Source organism: Equus przewalskii, chromosome 28 (assembly GCF_037783145.1).
Source record: "Equus przewalskii isolate Varuska chromosome 28, EquPr2, whole genome shotgun sequence".
Lineage (NCBI taxonomy): Eukaryota > Metazoa > Chordata > Mammalia > Perissodactyla > Equidae > Equus > Equus przewalskii.
Window position 1 is genome coordinate 12,806,845 of NC_091858.1, and position 18,139 is coordinate 12,824,983.

An 18,139-nucleotide genomic window follows, 5' to 3' on the forward strand; every position below is an offset into this window, starting at 1 on the left:
TGTGAAAGAGCTTCTCTGCCCTGGTGGGGCAGCAAGACGGGTCCCAGGGGACCCATATCAGGCAAGACTGTGCATTGAATTTCCTGGCCAGATGGGGCCACAAGTTTTGCTCTGCAGATGGAGAGAGCCACGGGCTGTGCTCTTTTCAAGTGCCACTGTAAGCAGGGCTGTTGGATGGTCTACTTAGCTCCCCATGTGTTCTGGTGAGGTTTCCCTGGTTGAGTGGGCTGGCAGCTGTATTCAGTAATAGATGGGGCTGTGAATTAGTTTCCCTGCCCTGGTACAGTGGGAGAATCAGCTCGAAGGCCAGTAAGGCTCTTTCTGGTCTTGACTCAAGCCAACCCATGCCCTGACTTCTCTGGCTGAACAGGGCCACTGGCTTTCCTCTGCAGATTGTCAGCTCTGCCTGCTGGACTCTGCTAGAGTGTTGTGGGCTGTGCAGCTTTGCAGGTGTTCTAGCCAAGCTTTCTGGTCAGGCGGGGCTGGGAGCTTCACTCAGCAGTGGGTGGGGCTATGACTCAGCTCACCTGCCTGCTGGGGGCAGACCAGGCTCCAGGGACAGAAAAATCTCTTCATTTGAGGGCCCAAATCATGCAGACCTGAAGCCTGCTGAATTCTCTGGCCAGTCTGCACAACTGACTTGGTTGTGCAGATGAGCAAAGCTGCTGGTTGGGACTATTACTTGGGCGCTGCAGGTATGAACTTGGTCTCTGAAAATCTGAGTGCTGGTTGTTGCAAGCCCCTCCCCCTATCCATCACATTCAGATTCCCAGCAGTCAAGCCCTGCGATTCCCCTGTAAATCCCCATGGGACGAGATTGGAGTGGGGGATCCCAAAAGTGACCCACAATGCTGGGGGGACCGTAGGCTCAGGGGAGACCTCTGGGTGTGGGGCTGCGCTGGCCTGGAGGAGGTGCAGTGTGGTCAGTGGGCAGCTGCTTCTTTTATCCTTCTAATGTGGCCTGCCTTGATTTCTGTGCTGCAGGGGGTTGCTTTAGCCTCAACCTCATGTTCTAGAATTCTCTCTGTGGTGTCTTGTCCATGAATAGTTGTTAGTTCTTCTTATGAGGAGTGAGGTCAGGAATGACATATGTCGCCATCTTGGTGATGTCACCTGTCACCATCCTGTTTTATTGGTCAGGTCTGGAAATGCATTTTAGACATCTCAAACACTTCTTCTTGTTTTGCAAGGAGACAGACATCAAGGCCTCTGTCGCAGGTTCTAAGGTAAGATGCTTTACTGCCAGTTGTGTATTATTAGTAGTTTCTAGCAAAGCCTGTGCTCATCAGTACTTTGTGATCTTGCCTAATAGTTGATTTCGGTTATCTTGTGTAAACTCATTTCAGAAAGGAGGAAATTGGGATCTAAAATGAAGTGTCTTGCTAAATTGTCACACTTGCATATTCCATAGCTTTACCTCATTGACTTGCATCTTCTCGAGTTAAGCCTCAATCCCTTTTGCCTGCTACACGGAAGAGAAATTCTTCCATACACCCCATGTTGAGGTTTTGGGATTGGGGCATTTGGTGATGTGTGGGGAGGGAAATAGTATATAGTCTTTGTGGGAAATTGTGATAGGACCTCAGCTGCGTTTGAAGGGTGTAGTAGAAAGAAGAGTCTTTTACCCGTTCTTCTGGACATCTGAAAACATATCCACCAGAAATTCAAGTTAAAGTCACGTTGAAGTCATGTTCTCACCTCTGCCCATTTCTGCTGGATCTCCTGGCCATTGAGAAGCAAGTGGGAATGAGCATGGCTGGGTGAGTTAAAAGGTTAAGACAATCTAGTGCATTTTGATCTATAATTCATCACAACCATCCGAGGCTTTTAGGGGATAGCTAAGAGAAACACAGTTGGGCCTAGACAAAGTGTAAGAATGAACACTTGGCTGCTGCTGTCACATCCTGTGAGTGTGGCCAGATGATGATGGGACTCAGGGGAGAGAGGACCACTTCATACCTGTGGAGCAGCGTACTGGCAAAAGGCAGTGCCGAGACATCCGTTATTTCCAGTCCCAGTGTTCACGGGGCGGGCACTGAGTATACGGCCCTTGATTTCTTTTGTGAGCTGTTTGAAATCACTAGCAGAAAAAACCTGTTCTGAATGTGGGAATAGGGCATTTGGCTTTATAAACTCCCCAGTTCTTATCAGCTTAGGGCAATTTTCTGAGGCACAGATGAGACTCATTGTCCCCTCTCCCCTCTAGCCACTGTTCTTACTTTCAGATGTCTCATTTTGGGGTGGGGAAGATGATTTGGATTTTCTAGGATTGTTTTGACTGTTCTTAAGAAGCTGAGATCAGCATTGTTGCTCTGTGGCAGAGCTGGAGTGCTGTGCATGGAGACCGCAGTGATGGCCCGTCGGCAGTGCAGTGCTGTCATCGGGGTTTCACGTCGGACAGCCTATCCTTTCCACTGTGTATTTTGTGCGCTTGTCTTGGGAGAGTAATGGTGTTCTGTGAGAGGAGGGGTGGGGCAGGTCCAAGGACCTCTAGGAAACCACTTTTCAGACTAACTGGCCCTTGGAACACCTGCCCCTGTCTGTCGCGTGAGTGTTGTGTTGAGTGAGCACACTTTGGAAACAGAGAGCTAGAACAGGTCCTGGCATTGTGATGTTGATCCTCCTTCTGGCCGTAGTTACAAGAAGAAGAACACTTTTCCTTCATAAGAGGATTTCCATTAGAAATAAATGTGGCTTGTGCTCTCAGCAGAGTGACAAGTCTGCTGTCATAGGCCCCTTTGGACCCTGGTTTGGAGGTGGGCCAGCCCATTCCTGTGACTTAAACCAAACCATGTGATTTCAAGACCCCATGAAAACCCAGTGACTTTTCAACCAGCCAGAATTTTGCAGAGCTCATACTTCAAAGGACTTCAGTGCAAAGGCTTGAAAAATTTTTTTTAAATGATTAAAAACTCAGAAGGATACTAACAGGAGAGAACTTGAGTAAATGGCAGCTTGAATTTGGCAGGACCAGCTCCAGAAATACCAGGAGCAGGTTTATCTTGCATTTGACTGTTAAGATTTTGAACTTTCTTGCTGACCCCTTCACACCCAAGGCCTACATTCTAGTTTTAGGGAAAAAGTGTTCTTGTTCAGGTAAATATTTTAACTTGAGCGTAATTTCTCATTCCAAATTTGGGTTGAATTTAAGCATCTGGCCTAACAAAGTTTCTAATTTAGTGTTAATTAGCATGGTCAAAGAGTTTCACTTGAATTTTAAGCGCGATGTGTGTGGGCAGTGGAGAATGGAGGCTTCACTGCTGTTCGTTTGTGGGCATATTATGTTACGGTTTGTAGGAACAGGGCCTTTTCCCCTCCCTTAGGAAGCAGGAATCAGTGTGGTTAAACTCTGGAAGCACTGGTGACGTAGAGCCTGTGGGTGCCACTGGAGAGCTGTGAAAAGAGGATAAAACAAGAGGAAGAATTTTCAGGACGTACTAGCATCTTTGGGGACTTGAGTAGTGACAGAGCTAGGCCAGTTTAGGGGAGAGGTAATACTATTTTAGTGCCATCTGGGATGTTCTGCAGCAGTAGCACAACTTCACCATGGCAGTTTTTAAAGTTTCCTAATTTGGGGGTCTTCATCAATTAGCTGACTGCATTTGGTTTTGCAGTATCAATCAATTATTAGAGTTTTACTCCAGATGTTTGGAGGACCAGTATTTCCGATTAACACCTCACTAGTAACAAGTATTCTTCTTCCTTCTAAGGATGCTGTAAAAGCGATGTCATGAGAAGGTGTGATAGAATGGATTATGAGTCGAAGAGTAAAAGCAACCACGGGCCGATACTCTTCAAACTGGACAACAGTGCTCTTTTTACCCATCAGTTGTGTCCCAGTGATGTGAAATACAGTTGGAACTCTGTACAGATTCCTAGCACTTGGCATGCCTTGCCCAAAGCACTCAGAAATAACTAGCTGATTCCTGTATGTCACCCTGACACAGACACGCGGAATTCTTGTGTACTGAGATACAGAATTCAGAGATGTCAGCCAAGCCATGCCTCCTTCATTCTCAAGAGAGTTCCTTATGCCGCACAGCTCAGGACCCAAAGACGCCATGGGTACCAGGGGTTGGGGGAACCTCAGAGATGAGGGCAGTAATAATTGCAAATTGGTCCCATGAAAGTAGGTCCGACCAACATGTAAGCACTGGGTCCGGTGAATTTGTATCCTAGATGTGATTAACCGGAAGTATGACTTTATTTTGCAAGTTTTAAGATTCTTTTCCAAATTCCTTTAATTTGTAGTTTTTACAGAGGTGTAGAGCATAGTATTTAATTGTAGATGCCAGTTTTATAGCCATATTAGTCTTGTGTTCACAAGTGGCACATCTTCCATCCCCAGGGTTCACTTGATAATGAAACAAAATGATGGCTTAGTTACCATCTTCTGGACCCTACAAACTGGGACATGATGCACGTAAGCAAGAGGGAACAGACCGACCTACCTTTTTCTTACTCCAAGTTCCCAGTTCCAGAAGACCCACTGCTTCACTAGAGTGGCAGAAAAGGCAGTTTTTCAGATTGGAATGAAGCTGGTGTTTAACTGTTGGGTCAGTGGGAATATATCTGGAGTTCACACTAAATTGGTACCATCCAGACTTGTCACATGCACATCACTAAGGACCATCAGTACAGTGATGACTGGTGTGCTCATTCATCCATCCATCCATCCATCCATCCCAAGGCCCCTTGTGACAAAACACATGGAAGTCACTGTTCAGCCACTGACTGGGATGGAAATGGCCCAAGGCAGGCTGGAGAGGCAGGAAATCTCCTGCAGGGGGAGCTGCCCTCAGTTCCTAGGCTGTCTGGCCAATCTCATGTGCTTCTGAGTTGGAGGGTCACAGACAGGCTGAAGGCAAAGCCGCCTGTCCTGGAGCCATCCTAGGGTGTGGCCTTCGAAGCCTGGCAGCGCTACAGAAAGCCGCGTATTGGTTTTCTACTGTCGTACGCAGGCTCCAGGGTAATAGAAGGCTGTGACCGGGACCTGCTTTTGGTGGATGGCCTCCTTTGCAAAAGGGATGTGAGGTCAAATGACAGGACCAACGTCAGTGCCCAAGAAGACTGAGAGTTACTAGTGCTTGTTGCCACTACCTGGAATTGAGCACTGCAGTGTTTCCCCCCTCCCTCTTTTGGGGGAAGAGGGGTTGGTGAGAGTGTACATAAAACACTTCATTGTCTTAGCCATCAGTGCCTGGCTTATCACTTAATATTTATGTCGGCAGAAAACCATAAATGAGCCCTTCCAGATTTCTGATAATCTTGAGCTAAGGCTTTGCAGGCTGAGGTGGATGGGAGTCAGCGGGGGCGGTGAAAGGCATCAGGAGTGTGACTTGGCCTTGAGAGCCTCCTGCCGGGGCCGCAGGTGTCAGTCACCATGTGCCCACAGGAGAGCATCTGCAGAGGTTCTTCTCTGCTCTCCCAGCCCGATCTGTTTCCTCCTTTCGTCTCTCTGTCCTTAGCTCAAGGGCCAATGCTCAGCTCTGTCAGTGCCTGAAAATGGGCAAGAAATCCACTGGCCCTGGGCTGCAGTGGGGAACGCACTGGGTTGATCTTCCACAAAGGAATTTGCCAAGCAATGGTGTGACGGCTGGAATAAGCACTTTATTTTTATAAATGACAATAGAAAAGTACCTTTAAACAGTTTATAAAAGCATAATAGACTGTGTGGAAGTTGCTCTGTTTTGCTTAGAAACGAGTACAGAAGTCTCAGCGAGAGCCAGGCGGTGCTGGCACGTATGCAGGGCTGCAACCCAGTGGGGCACGCTGCTGTGACTGCCCGTCCCTTCGTGTCCGGCGAAGGGAAGTGCCCTCACCCCTGGTGTTTCTTGTCAGTTTTTTGTTTTTTATGATGACCTTTAAAAGCTTCTTGACATCTTTATTTCTAATGGAAAATAATGAAACAAAAATACCCCCAAACCAATGATGTAATCATTAGAACACGGAAATCTTCAGCACAGTGTGAGCAGATCAGAAAGAGAGCTGTGATCATGCTTAGCTGTTGGCAGTTGGAAATTCTTAGATCGATACATTTTTATACATGGCTCTTCTCTAACAAGGAGAGACAGTCGCAGACTTTGGAAATGTGTCAGTTTATGACACAAGACTGACTTTGGGTCTGAAGAAGTCTTGAGCCAGCTCAACAGTATTCCTTCCGGCCGCACCCTGTCCGTGCGCTGGGGTGTAGGTAACACCACAGTGAGCACATGTGAGTCAGGATACTGTTTTAAACGGGCGCGGTGCTGCCAAGACCCAGAGCACCAGCTCAGTTCACCCAGTGTTCTGCAAAATCCCTTGGGCGATGTGAGCTGCCCATTGCAGCCACGCAGGTTGGGTAAAGCCAGCCAGCCTCTCAAGCCAGTTTCCCCTTCTCAGTGAGACAGTCTGACGTCCACTGCGGGGTATGCGTGCTGTCAAAGAGCAACGTAAGAAAATGGCAAAACCCACTGCTCGGCACAGTTTCTCTAGTCACTCTGGAGCGGCCAGGGCTTTCTAAGGGCACGTCCTCCTCAGGAATTTGTACCAAAGAAAGGCTTCTGTGCCCAGCTGTGAACACGCCGCCCTGGCAGAAAGCCCTGGAGGCTTTTGATTGTCGTGCAGGGACATCCTACTGGGACTGGAGTGTGCGCCTAGTCCTGCAGACAGCATGGGTCTGTCCTCACATCTCACGCCACGGCACTGACTTACCCTGGATCAGGCCAGGCAAACAGACTTCCTATACATTCACCATACGATTCCGGCAATTTTGATAACATTTAAAAACATGCCCCAAACATGCAGCTTATTTTAGAGGGAAAAAATAGATATTTTTAATTACAAGCATTCAAAGTCAAGCACAAAAATTGTGATCCAACCCAGTGTAAGATCCTCCATCCTGTCATACTTAAAATGTTTGATATAAAAATACTCACTCTCTCGGTTTTATTGTTGACATCTTTTATGTTTCATTTGAAAATATCTCAACTGTACAGAAATGTACGTCAGGCCATGCATTCACAAATAACACACTATTTCTTACAATTATACAGTGTAAAAGAGTAAAACATTTTTATTATATTTTTTTTCTTCAAGAAAAACAGATGTGTGATAGAGGCTGTGGCAAAGTCTTGAAGGGATCAAAACTGGGCAAGGTTTTTCAAGCCTGAAACAGAAAGAAAATGGATAAGGGGAGCAGGGCTCACAGGTGTGCGCAGTGCCTGCTCCTCACTGCAGGGCTGTGTTGGGAGGGGCCTGCGGCTGGGAGAATTCGTGCACGGGTGAATCCCTACAAAAGACCATGGGTGTCTGTATATAACAGCTTAGAATATACGCACTGACCCTCCAGTAACACCCACTCACAAGAGTATCAGTGGTCTCACCCTAGATATGTGCGGAATATAGATTTAATTTCCACTTATCTCTGAGTGGGAACTTTTCAAGACTTCCTTTTCCTGCAGTTGCAAGGAAATGCTCATATTTGTTTTGCTTTGTGACAGAAAAAGGGGACTTTGGCAGAGTCCCACCCTGGTCCCAGGAGTTTCTTAAATACATCTCAGCTCGTTTGTGTCTGGCTTCGCTTCTGTAAAGGCTGCATTGTAAAACCTCTACCATCAGTCTGTCATTCATTTTACACGCAGACCTCATTTTATTGTGCTCCGCTTTATTGTGCTTCACAGATAATGCGTTTTTTACAAGACTCTCCACCAGCAAAAAGATTACGACTTGAAGGCTCAGATAATGGTTAGCATTTTTTAAGCTGTGTACATTGCTTTTTTAGACATATGCTATTGCACACTTAATAGACTACAGAATAGTGTAAACATAACTTTTACATGCGCTGGGGAACCACCAAGTTCCTGTGACTCGCTTTATTGCAGTGGTTTGGAACCAAACCCACACTATCTCTGAGGTGCGCCTGCACTTGTCTCTAACTCTCAAGTCCCTTGTTTTCTCGCCATCTTATCAGTACGTCAGACTCACGTGAATCTGTGGTTGTAGAAGAGGTCTATGCTGAAGTATATCAGCACACACTAGAACTCTGTGCGGGGAAATGCTTATTTGTGTGTGGGAGGAAGCTATAAAGAAAAAAGCATCATTACTGATAACAACCCATATAAACGTCCTAGTTAGCTATGTGGGAAAAGGTGGATTTAGCAGTAATTCCTGAAATCGGAAACAGATCTAGATGAGCACTCTCAAACGCAGCTACTTGGACGATCTTGCTAAGTTCCATCTGAGGATTGTACACAGTGCCGGCTGCATCTGCATCTGGACTGTGAGCCAGTCTATCTTGTCATAGCCTAGTTTGTAGATGACAGTACAGATGGGTGCAAATAATAATGGGCCAAAAGTCAGAAGACCCAATATAATTATCACAGACTTATGGGTCACGAAAAACCCCTGGGCAGAAATCAGGGTGTAGCTTTCAAGAGAAGGGGTCTGGACATCCAGAAGCTCATCTGTAATGTCAGCATAACACCTACCTGTCTCTCTGGCTTGTTGCAACCATTTCATTAGTCCTGGCAGCACATCAATTTAATGATGCTTATTATAGAGAAAGGCCAAATTAGAGTTTGGAAATGCTCTCAGCTCAAGCTCTGGGAGGCGTGGCACACAGCCCCACCTCCCCGCTTTACTTTCTCAGCAGAATCCTCTGAAACAGGAGGATTTGTCTAGCAGGAGTGAAGGAAGAGGTAAATTCCTTCAGGAATCTCACTTTCTGACTCCTTGCCTCCCCTGATGCCCAGCACAGCAGAGGGATCAACACCGCCCCCACCCCCCTTGCCAGATGTTCCAGGATGGAGAAATCTAAGTGGGCTGGGACATGCCATCTTTGGTACAGGTCACATGTCCTGTGATGCTTAGTGAGTGGGGCCAGCAGACGAACCCTCTCGAAAGCTGTATCTCTTCTGCTACACTCTGATTTCTACCCGGCAGGGGGCGGGGTGCCGGGATCCCACGATCCTGGTGCATGCAGCATGGCGCAGCCCCAGGGGTGGCAGGACTAAGAGAGTGCCCAGACTTGGGGCATTTTTCCACGGGGTCAGGATGCAGGGAACTATGGGCCCACGAGCCCTGGCCTGTCTCACATCCCCATGAATGCCGGATCTGCTGCCCTTGAACTGTCAAAGGAGCCTCCCCTTGAGAGCATGAAGAGGCGACGCCCCCCTCTCCCGCAATTCCCCAGTCACTTTACATCAACAGAGGAGAGAAACCAGCTTAGAGGAAGTGGAGACAAGGCCCAGTTTCCTTCCCCCACATTCTCAGCTTGTCAGGCCTAAAATGACAAGTTCCACGTCATCCCAAACTTGACCTCGCGCCAGCAGCCCAAGCTGTGTGTGTTGATTCCAAGAAACCGTTTCTGAGGAACAGCAGTCACTCTACGGCTGTTTTTACTTTGGAACAATTCACAGGGGACAGTACTCAGCAGCCCTTGGACTCTGGGATCCTAAGGGGCCTGTACACTGCCAAGGGCCTCTTACAGAGCACAGGCTTGGAGAGGGCCATCTTGGGAAAGCAGCTGAAACTGGAAGTGGTCAGGCAGCATCAAGACCAACGGCCTGAAACCAAAGCTGCCACACTGCCTTCAGGGACTGAGGGAGAGGGGGCTGAGTGAGTGGGCAAAGGAGCCTCTGCCACAGGTGATCGCTTCTTCCCGTGGGCTGGGCCCACTGGTTTAGGATGGACCAAGGCCCTGTGGTTTCTGCCAGCCCTCGGCTGAGTGGCAGGGGGCCTGGCTGGTCTACTTCTGCTTTCTTCTCTGTAGAGCTCAGCAACCGTCTTTGGGCAAATGCACGTTGCTAGCCCTGGCTCCTTTCTGGTTCCACTACCAGGTCCTGGACATTCCTATCAGATTTGGCCCAGACATTTCTGCCAGAACCTCAAAGGCAACATGTCTAAACCCAGATTCACCATCTGCCTTAACATGGCCCTGGCACCTGACCCCTCTGCCTGTTCTTTGTCCCTCCGTCTAGCACCTGGTGCCGCTCTACCCCGACTCAGCCTCCTCTTTTAGATCACTCTTACTTCCCGACGCCACCGCCACCATCCTGGGTTTGCCTCTCCTGGTTTGTGTTTCTCACTTGACTTTTCATTCATTTTGCCCTGGGCAGCAAGATGACAAAGATTCCTAAAACACCTCCCCCTTGCTCAGATCTCTCCAATGCCTCCCAAAACCCAAATCCCTAATACGCCCCTCAAGGCCCTCAGAAGCCTGGTCACAATCCACTTTCAACAAGAACATGCTTGTATGTTCTCGCTTCCTCCTTTCTGTTCTAATCCTCCTCAGCATACACAAACCCTACTATCTTTCAAAACTCAGTTTAAGCCCCGCTTCCTCCAGCCTCTCCTTATCCCTTCGGCCTGCAGGTCTTTCTCCTCTGAACTCTTACCAGGAGCTCTCACTGTCCAGGCCACTTGTTTGGCTTTCACAAGTATTATCCTGGATTATTTTCCTCCCTAAGACTATCTCTTCCCTCCTCCACCCCAGACACCTTGCATGTAGCAAAAATTCAGATACTTGGACTCTTGGGCAAATGAAATGGGAACAATACGCCCTTAATGGTATGTGGCACTGAGACCCCGGCCCTAGTCTTGATAATGCCCTGGAATGAGAGCCAGGACACTGTGCCCAAGGACCCACGCTGGGCTCTGCACACTGGTCCCGTGGCGCCCTGAGCACCTCTGCTGGGCAGCTTTGGCGTCGATGGGGGCCTTCTACGGGAAGCTGATCCTGGGGAGATGGGGGGGGCGCCTCCAGCTTTCCCAGGCAATAAGCAACCCACCGCGACCTCACAGTAGTCTGTCCCCTTCTTCCTGGACCCCTGAGCAGGAAGAAGCAAGGTGTACAGGTCTGGTTAAGTTGGGCTGATTAGAAAGGCTGATCTTTCGAAGTGAAAAAGAACATGGAAGGGAGGAGGGAAGAGAGAAGAAGGGGGTTGAGAGTCTATGGTTTCCTGAGCTTTTCCATAACTGTGCTGTGTAAATGTAATTCTCACATGGGAAAAGAATGCGTCCACATTGCCATAGATGTTCCCAGACTGAACAGAAGGTCAAAATGTGGCTATTTCAGTCCCTGTAAACAAGGAAGGGGTTTAGCAAGGAACGGAGTTCAGACCTTGGAATGTATTAACAAGGACATGTTAAACAGAATGCGAAGACATCCGGGAACACGGCACCGTGGAGGGGTGGGGGTGGGGTGGGAGTGTCAGGCTGTTTAGAGAGCAGATTCTCCTCACAGAGCCTTTCCTGAAAGGGGGTCAACATGACATGCATGTGACAGGATAAACAAGGGAGGGAAATACATGCAAGAAATCTTGTCTGAGGTAGGTCGCAACTGTCCCAATTGAAGACAATAGAGAATGGCTCCTGATGTCTTAAGGAATATTATACAATTCTAAAACATTCCATTTCAGTTGTCCTTGATCACAAAGATCAGCATGTGGCCCTCAGCACTTGGGGACAGCTGCTGACGGCTGTGGGGCCGGGTGCCTGCGGCCGCCAGGGGAGCAATCCAGGCCCAGGCTGCTCTTCCCAGACTCTGCTTTCCTCGTTGCTAAGTCAGAGTCTGTCTGTCTGAATCCCCGTGAGCCTTTCCTCTCAGCAACAAGAATATTCTTTCTCTATTTTCCCCTAATCCATCTACAAATACTTAACCTCTTTACTAATGACTTCTTCCCCAAGAAATTCTCTAAGATTTAGTCATTTTTATCAAAAGCCAGATAAGGAATATTCCCCTCCGTCTAACTCCCAGCAAACATGGGACATATCATATGACTTAGGGCTTTTAATGAACAAGAATGGCTCAGTCTTCAGTAGTGAGCAACCCCTCCCTGTGCTACAGACGCATCCCGCCCACCCCTCTACCAACAAGCCGGCAGGCTCCTCCTAGGCCAGGCCTCTCTCTGCTCCCCCCAGGGCAGGCCGTAAGGACTGTCATCGACTTCAGATTTGGGAAAAGGAAAGCTGCCTCCAGACTCATTCTTGTCGGCCCTGGATGCCCAGAACTGGTGAGCCCCAGCATGAATGTGGCTAGTGCCAAAGACACCCTTCTCCCCACCTGGCCCGTGCTGGGCAGCCGCCCCACCTCCTCAGGCCTGTCTGGGGTGTCTGGCTGCCCAGGACAGTGGCGCGGGTCTCCTCCCCAGTAGGCCCTCCCGTTGTCTGCATGAAGACAGCTGCTGCTGCCGCCAGTCTGGGCTCATCTGCAGGTGCCATGAACGACTGATGTTTGGGTCAATTTACTGCATTTTAAAAAATCATTATTCTAACCTGCTTCCAAAAAATTGTATGGGGGGCTTTTAATTGGTCTTTAAATTTCTCCAGAGAAGGGGGAAAAAAAACCCAACAAAATCTTGTCTTTTAAAAAAATTTTACTGAGTGGTAATATTGGTAATATCATGGGCATTGCTATTCGGAAGCATGACAAAAGGAAAATCTAAAAAATTCAAAGGCTATGGAATTAGTGGGATGAATATCAGCTGCCCTATGTGATGTGGAAAACGTTTACCTGTCGATAAGTCTGGTTAGTGTGATACAGATGGCGGGAGAAAATAGACCCCAAGTGCAGGCTGCTGGCTTCCCGTGCAGGCAGCGGGGAGGCGGGCTGCAAACCCATACACCCTGGCCGTGTGTCCCTCTGGACAGGCCCCGAAAGGTATTATTCTGAGCAGGAAATTACTTAAGCCCCAAATATGTAGTAATGATCTCCTTGGCCAGAACTGCCTGGTTCTCTGTCCTCAGCAGGAATCTTGCCCTCTTTCTGACTCATCTCTTCTTTATAGGCCCCTCGTAGGGATGAAATTTGCCACCTTATTTGGGCTGAGACATACCCACTGTTGGCCTGCCCCTGGCATTCCAGCTGTTCTAGGCCAAGCTTTTCAAAGAGACCAGAAGCCCCTGCATGTGGTGCCTGGCAGGCAGGTCACCTCTGGGAATGCTATGTTAGTTTTAAGACTACACTTACTGCTAGAAGCGGATGAACTAAGAAGTAACAGCTGGTGTCAACTGAAAAGATGGACAAATCACCAAAATCATCACCCACTAGAAGAGCCCAGCAGTCTGGAGGAATTCAGTGAGGATCCGACACAATTCAGTTACTGCCCAAGGGCAATCAATCATCACTCTATTTCTGAAGAGGCTCATGAACCTGTCCCCGAGTCACCAAGAAAGGGCTGCAATATAGTCAGAATAATTGGATTAATAAGTCAGGAGGAATATACATGTACTACATCTGAAAAAGATTTCCACCAAAATGGTTAATTTCCAAAAAGAGGCTTAAGGGCATTTACAGATAAATGAAGCTTTTCCCTAAAGGGGGGGCATCTCATTCCACGATGCTGCTGGATGAGCAGGTGTTGACAGCCTGACCTCGGCATCAGCCCAGCCTAGGAAGGCTGTGGTGAGGACCAAGTACTGGAGTGATGTGGTTTGAGAGCTTGTAAAACTCTCACCTGCTATCCTGGGACGATCTTCCCTGAGCAGGCCATGGCTGGGGGAGGTAACGAAAAGCACCTCTGACCCGAGCACTCCACACCAGCACGTCTCAACCTAGATCACGTTCACCTGGAGAGGTGGTACCACCCGGGGTGAGGGGGCCCCTCCCCAAGAGGTCTGGGGTTCCCTTCCAGGTGATGCTGGTGTGACGGTCCCAACCACACTGGTCTACACCGCTGTGCCCTGCCCAGGACATGCTGCTTCTCCAGAGGGCCTGTTCAGCCCCTGACTTTGGAACTCACCAGCACGCTCCAGTTTCGCAGAACAGCTCGAGAACAGTAGCCACTGTTGGAGATTGCGTTAATACCCACAAGACAGACTGCAGCCACCATCACACACCTGGAACCTGGGATGGAGAAAGAGATCACCATCAACAGTGCACAGTCATCTCCATGCGCAGCCTGGCCTGCTGCTGGGGTTCCCTGGGCCTTGAAGACCAGCCTGTCCCGAGGGCAAAGAGTGAGTCAGTCAAAGGCCAAGGGACCAATGGCCTCTGCTGCAGAGCTAAGGACAAGCACCACTTGAGAACAACCTTACATCAGTGGCATGAAAAGCCCTGGGCCAGGACAGCGAGCTTAGGATGAGCTTGGGATATGGGGGAGCAAGTGAGAGGAGGCTCTCAGGGGCCGGGGCAAGTACCCAAGCAGGGGTGTGGCTCCCAGGAACTCCCTGGCAGCAAGGCCTGGGGACAAGCGTGTGTGTGTGTGTGTGTGTGGGGGGGGGGGGGTGACATCTGCCTCACACCTTCCTAAAGAGCGTGAGGGTGTAAATGCCTCAGGGGCAGCAGCAGCAGGAGGCTGCCTGGCCAGGGAGGCACAGCCTCTGCCCACACGGCCTCTGGGCTGGCCCCCGGACTGTCCAAAAGCTCTGTCAAGAAAAGGCACAGGACCTGAGGCCTCCCAGAAGAGGAAGAGCCTGAAACCTAACCACCTCCAGGGGCTGCCCCAGAGCACAGTAACAACTTTGGTCAGCCCACGGCCACCGAAGCAATTCTCCAGGAGAATCCTGTGCACCGATGAGCTAAACTTTGCTCCAAGCACCCACTGGAAAACAAAAAGCAAAAGGAAACATTTGCGAATATATCCTGCTTTTCCCTAGGGTCTGAGAATTTTGAAATATGAAGGTGCAGGGACCCAGCAAATAATAAATTTTTAATATTCTTTTTGCAGGCATGGCTGTTTCTGAGGCAGCTAGTTTTCACAAGAATTCCTGGTGCCGAGGAAGGAAGCCTAACTCCCTGCACGTGGATGCCAATGGCTCTACTCCCTACTAACATTTCTCGAATTTTCAGCCTGGCCAGCGCTGCTCTCCTTTCTGCAGATGGAGAGGCTGTTTCCGGCACGCAGGCTTCGTGAACAGGAGTGCACACGTACTGCTGCAACGCTGAGCTCCCCCTAAGGGTCTCTCTGGTTTGCTGGCAGGAAGCTGCCCCTCCAGAGGGAGACCCCGTGCCCCTCTGGGGTTCAGCAGGGACTGTGCCTGTGCTGACATCCACCTCCAGGATTAGAGGTGAGGGCCAAAGGAAAGGCTGCCTTCCTAGGACATCTCTCTTCTCAGAATTAAGAAGGAAAAAGCTTTCCCCAGAATTTTATTATAAAAACATTAAAAGATGAGTTGATGTGATTCTAGTTTCCCAGTAAATGTTGGGTTATTTGAGGAGAGGAAAATAAATATTCGTCTTTGTAAACAAAACCTATCAGCTCACACAGCTTCTCCCAGCCCTGTCCACACTTGCCAAGAGCACACATGGAGGAAGGGAGCGCCTGCAGCAGCAGACCGAGGCACCTCCTGGGACTGCCCGACCGGGGCTGCATTTTAGGATGCCTGTTGTTTAAGAAATCCCACTGCTGACCAGATTCCTCTAGGCCCCTGGGCTTAAGCTAATCAGTATGACTCAGGACTGATGAATTAAAAGTACTAGGACCCTAGCTCTTGCCCCGGGCTCTGCGAACACGGGGTTTTATCACCGAGCTGCTCTTTGCACAGTTATTACACCAACTCAACCTGTCTGCACACCGGGGCTCACCTGGTGGGCAGAGAGAATGCAGGTACCAGAGTCTGCTCTACAGAGACCTTGAGAGATGACTCCTCCAAGACCATAAGACACCAGAGGCAAGTCCAAATGCGTTCATTTCTAACTTCATGGGGAGTACATAGGCCCTGTGAACTTCCATTTTAGCCAGGTAGGAAAGATGATGGATGTGGGAGGTCGGGGCAGAGGCTCCCGTAGGTGGACCTGACCTGCAATCGCTCTCGGGAGTTGTGGAGCCGCCGAGACTCAGTGTCCTGGTCTTAACACGTGGCCACCCTCCTTGAACTTCTTCCGGGGACCAGTCAGGCCACTCTCCTGGTGCATATGCTCAGGAGTCTCGAAGATCTCTCAGCAAGACTCAAAGAAAACAGATAATGGGGAGAAGGAGGAGACACAGCTTTGACTGCCTTGGGTTATCCTAACGGTCTTGGTTGGAGATGAGCTCACTGAGGGCTTGTGTGGTCAGCAGATGTCTGTTGTGCTTTAACTTACAAAGCCTGGAGGATGCGGCAGGGGCTGGAAGGGACGCCCGCCATAGTACCTGGCAGGGGGCAGGTTTTCAGACCTCTTCCTACTTAAAACTCACATAGGAAGTAGAACAGACTCCAGGCTCAGGGGGATCAGAACCAGGGCGCGTGTCCTCACTGGGAACACAGAGAAGCCTCTCTGGGAAGGGCTAATTCATGAGCACATGGAGGCGAAGTGCACGGGCTGCCTGGGCATTCTCCACCAAGGCCTCGGGAAGCCTCCCCCAGCTCAAGCCTGCTGCATTTCAACCCATTTACTCTGATTTAGCAAACAGGAGGCAAGAAGGAGCAGACTGGAGAAGTTAAATTATTCTCCAAACTTGAGTACAGTGAGGTCTATTCTGAGAAAGGAGGCCTATATAAATCTGGGAAAGCTCGGGGTCTCCGCTCGACGGGAAGTACAGGCTGGCCGGGACTCCTCTGCTCCCCGGGGAAATGAAGCCCCCGCCAAGGCCGTTACCCTCCAGACCATATTCTCCCCGTCACCTCGCCTTGCTTTTTCCTTAGCACGTCTCACCATCTGACCTAGTGCATTTATCTTATTATTTTATTAGCCATCCTCTCCCTGCTACGGAATGGCAGCTGCATGAGGGCAAGGCTCTCATCTGCTTCTGTTCACTGCTGAGCTCCAGGCTCTGTCTTGACATCCAGCACCTGGGGCTCTGCTGATGACAGCTCCATCCCCAAGGTCCTCATGCTCACAGCCAGAGACTAGGCCATTCCTCTCAAAACTAAACATAAGGGAGGAACAGCTTCAAATTCCACCCTTATCTCTTGCCATGTCCTTCTCCAATTTGGTGTGGCTGTAATGTGTGCTTATAATTTCTAGGCTGTGGTCTTGGTCCATGACCAAGGAATTGATGAGTTCTTAAAGAACACCCTCCCCATCCACCCCAACTCCTAACTCTCTCTTCCCCTTTTCATTGTTTTTCTTTTTGGTATAGCTACATTTGGATATCCCACAAGGAAAGCTGTGTGACTTTCCCTGTGAGGAGGTATTCACTTGCTCATGCTTTCCTCTTCTCGGCATATCTGGGCAATTGATCATTTCCATTATTATCATGTATTCTGCGGTTCTCTGCCACATGACTGGACCATTAGCAAAACTCTGGTGATGCGCAGACACAGCTTGTAGCCCGACTAAACACCATCCATCTAGCAAGATGCTGAACAAATGAACACACCAATAACATCCAGCCCTGACAGTCTCCCTTATGCCACTGATGAAGGTGCACACATGTATGCGTGCGCACACACACATGCACCCCTGGCTTGGGAACTTCCCTCACAGCGGCTCATCCTGGAGCGTCCTGAGCAATCTCTTTCTTCTCTCTTTAAGATGTGTGTCCACAACTCTCGACCATTAGAACTTCAGCTCCTTAGGGGCACAAGCCTGGTTTTGAACAATTTTATATCTAGCACATAGCAGACACGCACTATATATTTCTTTAAAGAATAAAGAGCTTTTCTTTTCTTTTCTAGTCTAGTCACTGATTTCCCATTAGAAATAGGAAATCAAAGTGAGTAAATTAAAAATCCTTGAAGGACCTGAGAAGAGCAGGCCCTGGACTACTCAGGATTGGGAAGGGCAGCGTCCCAACACTCCGCACATCAGAAGAAATGATGACCAATCTGCACATAGATTGTTATGTCTAAGAACAGCTGTCACTTCTTCTCTTGTCTTTCATTCCGTTGCCATCTTTCCATGTCGGGGAGAAGCCCCCTTAGAAGAATGGAGGAAGGTTCATGTGGCGGTGCCACTGGTGGCAACTACCCTTCATTTGGCCTTTTTGAGAGACTCATTTTGCTCTAAGATGCTTCTTTTCTTTCATCAGCACCACTGTTTTCAATACTGATTTACATTTCCCTAAGATTACATAGACTGTCTTGGAAGGGACTTGATCCAAGAGACTAGAAGGAGTCTCAGTAATGGATCCACACTGAGCTGGTCTAACTTCAGGCAGGATAGGAGACCAGAGTCCTAGCCCCAGGTGCAGTGGTAATGGGTACAATTATCCATCCTCCTTCCTAACCACCTCCCCTCCTCCACTCCCTCCAGACCCCTAGGAAGGAGTCTGGCCCAGGGCCAAAGTTGATCTCA

General features: G+C 49.2%; 1 protein-coding gene across 16 annotated transcripts in view; it reads right to left on the reverse strand.

The window, feature by feature from the left end:
• Positions 1-6,925: 6,925 nt before the first annotated feature.
• Positions 6,926-18,139, reverse strand: part of RBPMS (RNA binding protein, mRNA processing factor) — a 170,929-nt gene continuing 159,715 nt past the window's right edge. For 9 of the 16 annotated variants that reach the window (XM_070598105.1, XM_070598109.1, XM_070598111.1 and 6 more), the window contains 2 exons: positions 13,722-13,825; positions 6,926-7,147 (listed from right to left, as the gene is read on the reverse strand). In XM_070598105.1, the coding sequence (XP_070454206.1) occupies positions 13,811-13,825 (15 nt within the window). In that variant the 3' untranslated portion in view covers positions 6,926-7,147; positions 13,722-13,810. Of the gene's footprint in view, positions 7,148-13,111; positions 13,158-13,721; positions 13,826-18,139 lie in introns of those variants that run through there. The other 7 variants (XM_070598122.1, XM_008533818.2, XM_070598118.1 and 4 more) reach the window with 3 other exon arrangements.